The sequence below is a fragment of the Pterocles gutturalis genome, unplaced genomic scaffold (genome assembly GCF_000699245.1).
Source record: "Pterocles gutturalis isolate BGI_N339 unplaced genomic scaffold, ASM69924v1 scaffold26457, whole genome shotgun sequence".
Lineage (NCBI taxonomy): Eukaryota > Metazoa > Chordata > Aves > Pterocliformes > Pteroclidae > Pterocles > Pterocles gutturalis.
This window is the reverse complement of record NW_010116181.1, coordinates 14,289-14,578: the sequence shown is the minus strand read 5'-3', so window position 1 is coordinate 14,578 and position 290 is coordinate 14,289. Positions and strand designations below refer to the sequence as shown.

The 290-nt window shown below is 69.0% G+C and overlaps 1 protein-coding gene across 1 annotated transcript in view; it reads left to right on the top strand.

Annotated features, from left to right (window-relative positions):
* Window positions 1-27: 27 nt before the first annotated feature.
* MIEF2 (mitochondrial elongation factor 2) overlaps window positions 28-290 on the top strand; it is a gene marked incomplete at its 5' end in the record, with an annotated part of 1,067 nt that continues 804 nt past the window's right edge. The window contains 1 exon segment of the mRNA XM_010075438.1: window positions 28-290. This exon segment is cut by the window's right edge and continues 4 nt beyond it. Within this exon segment, the coding sequence (XP_010073740.1) occupies window positions 28-290 (263 nt within the window).

The following is a 290-nucleotide window of genomic DNA, read 5'->3' as shown; positions in this document are numbered from 1 at the left end:
TCTCCCTTCCCTCTGCCCCATCCCCTTCTCGCAGAGCCCAGGGTCTGCCCAGCCCCTCCGGAGCCTCCTCGGGTGGACTCCATCCCTCCGCGCTGCCTCACGCTGCAGGAGAAGCTCTTCTCCCACTACAGCCGCCGCCTGGCCGTGCCCGAGGCAGAAGCGTCCCTCGCCCTGCAGCTGACCAGGAGCATCTCCACCCAGCTGCAGACCTTCCTGCGGAACAAGTGCCCGGAGCTGCCCTTCGGCAGCCTCTCCCTCAGCGGTCCCCTGCTCCATGGCCTCGGGGCTGT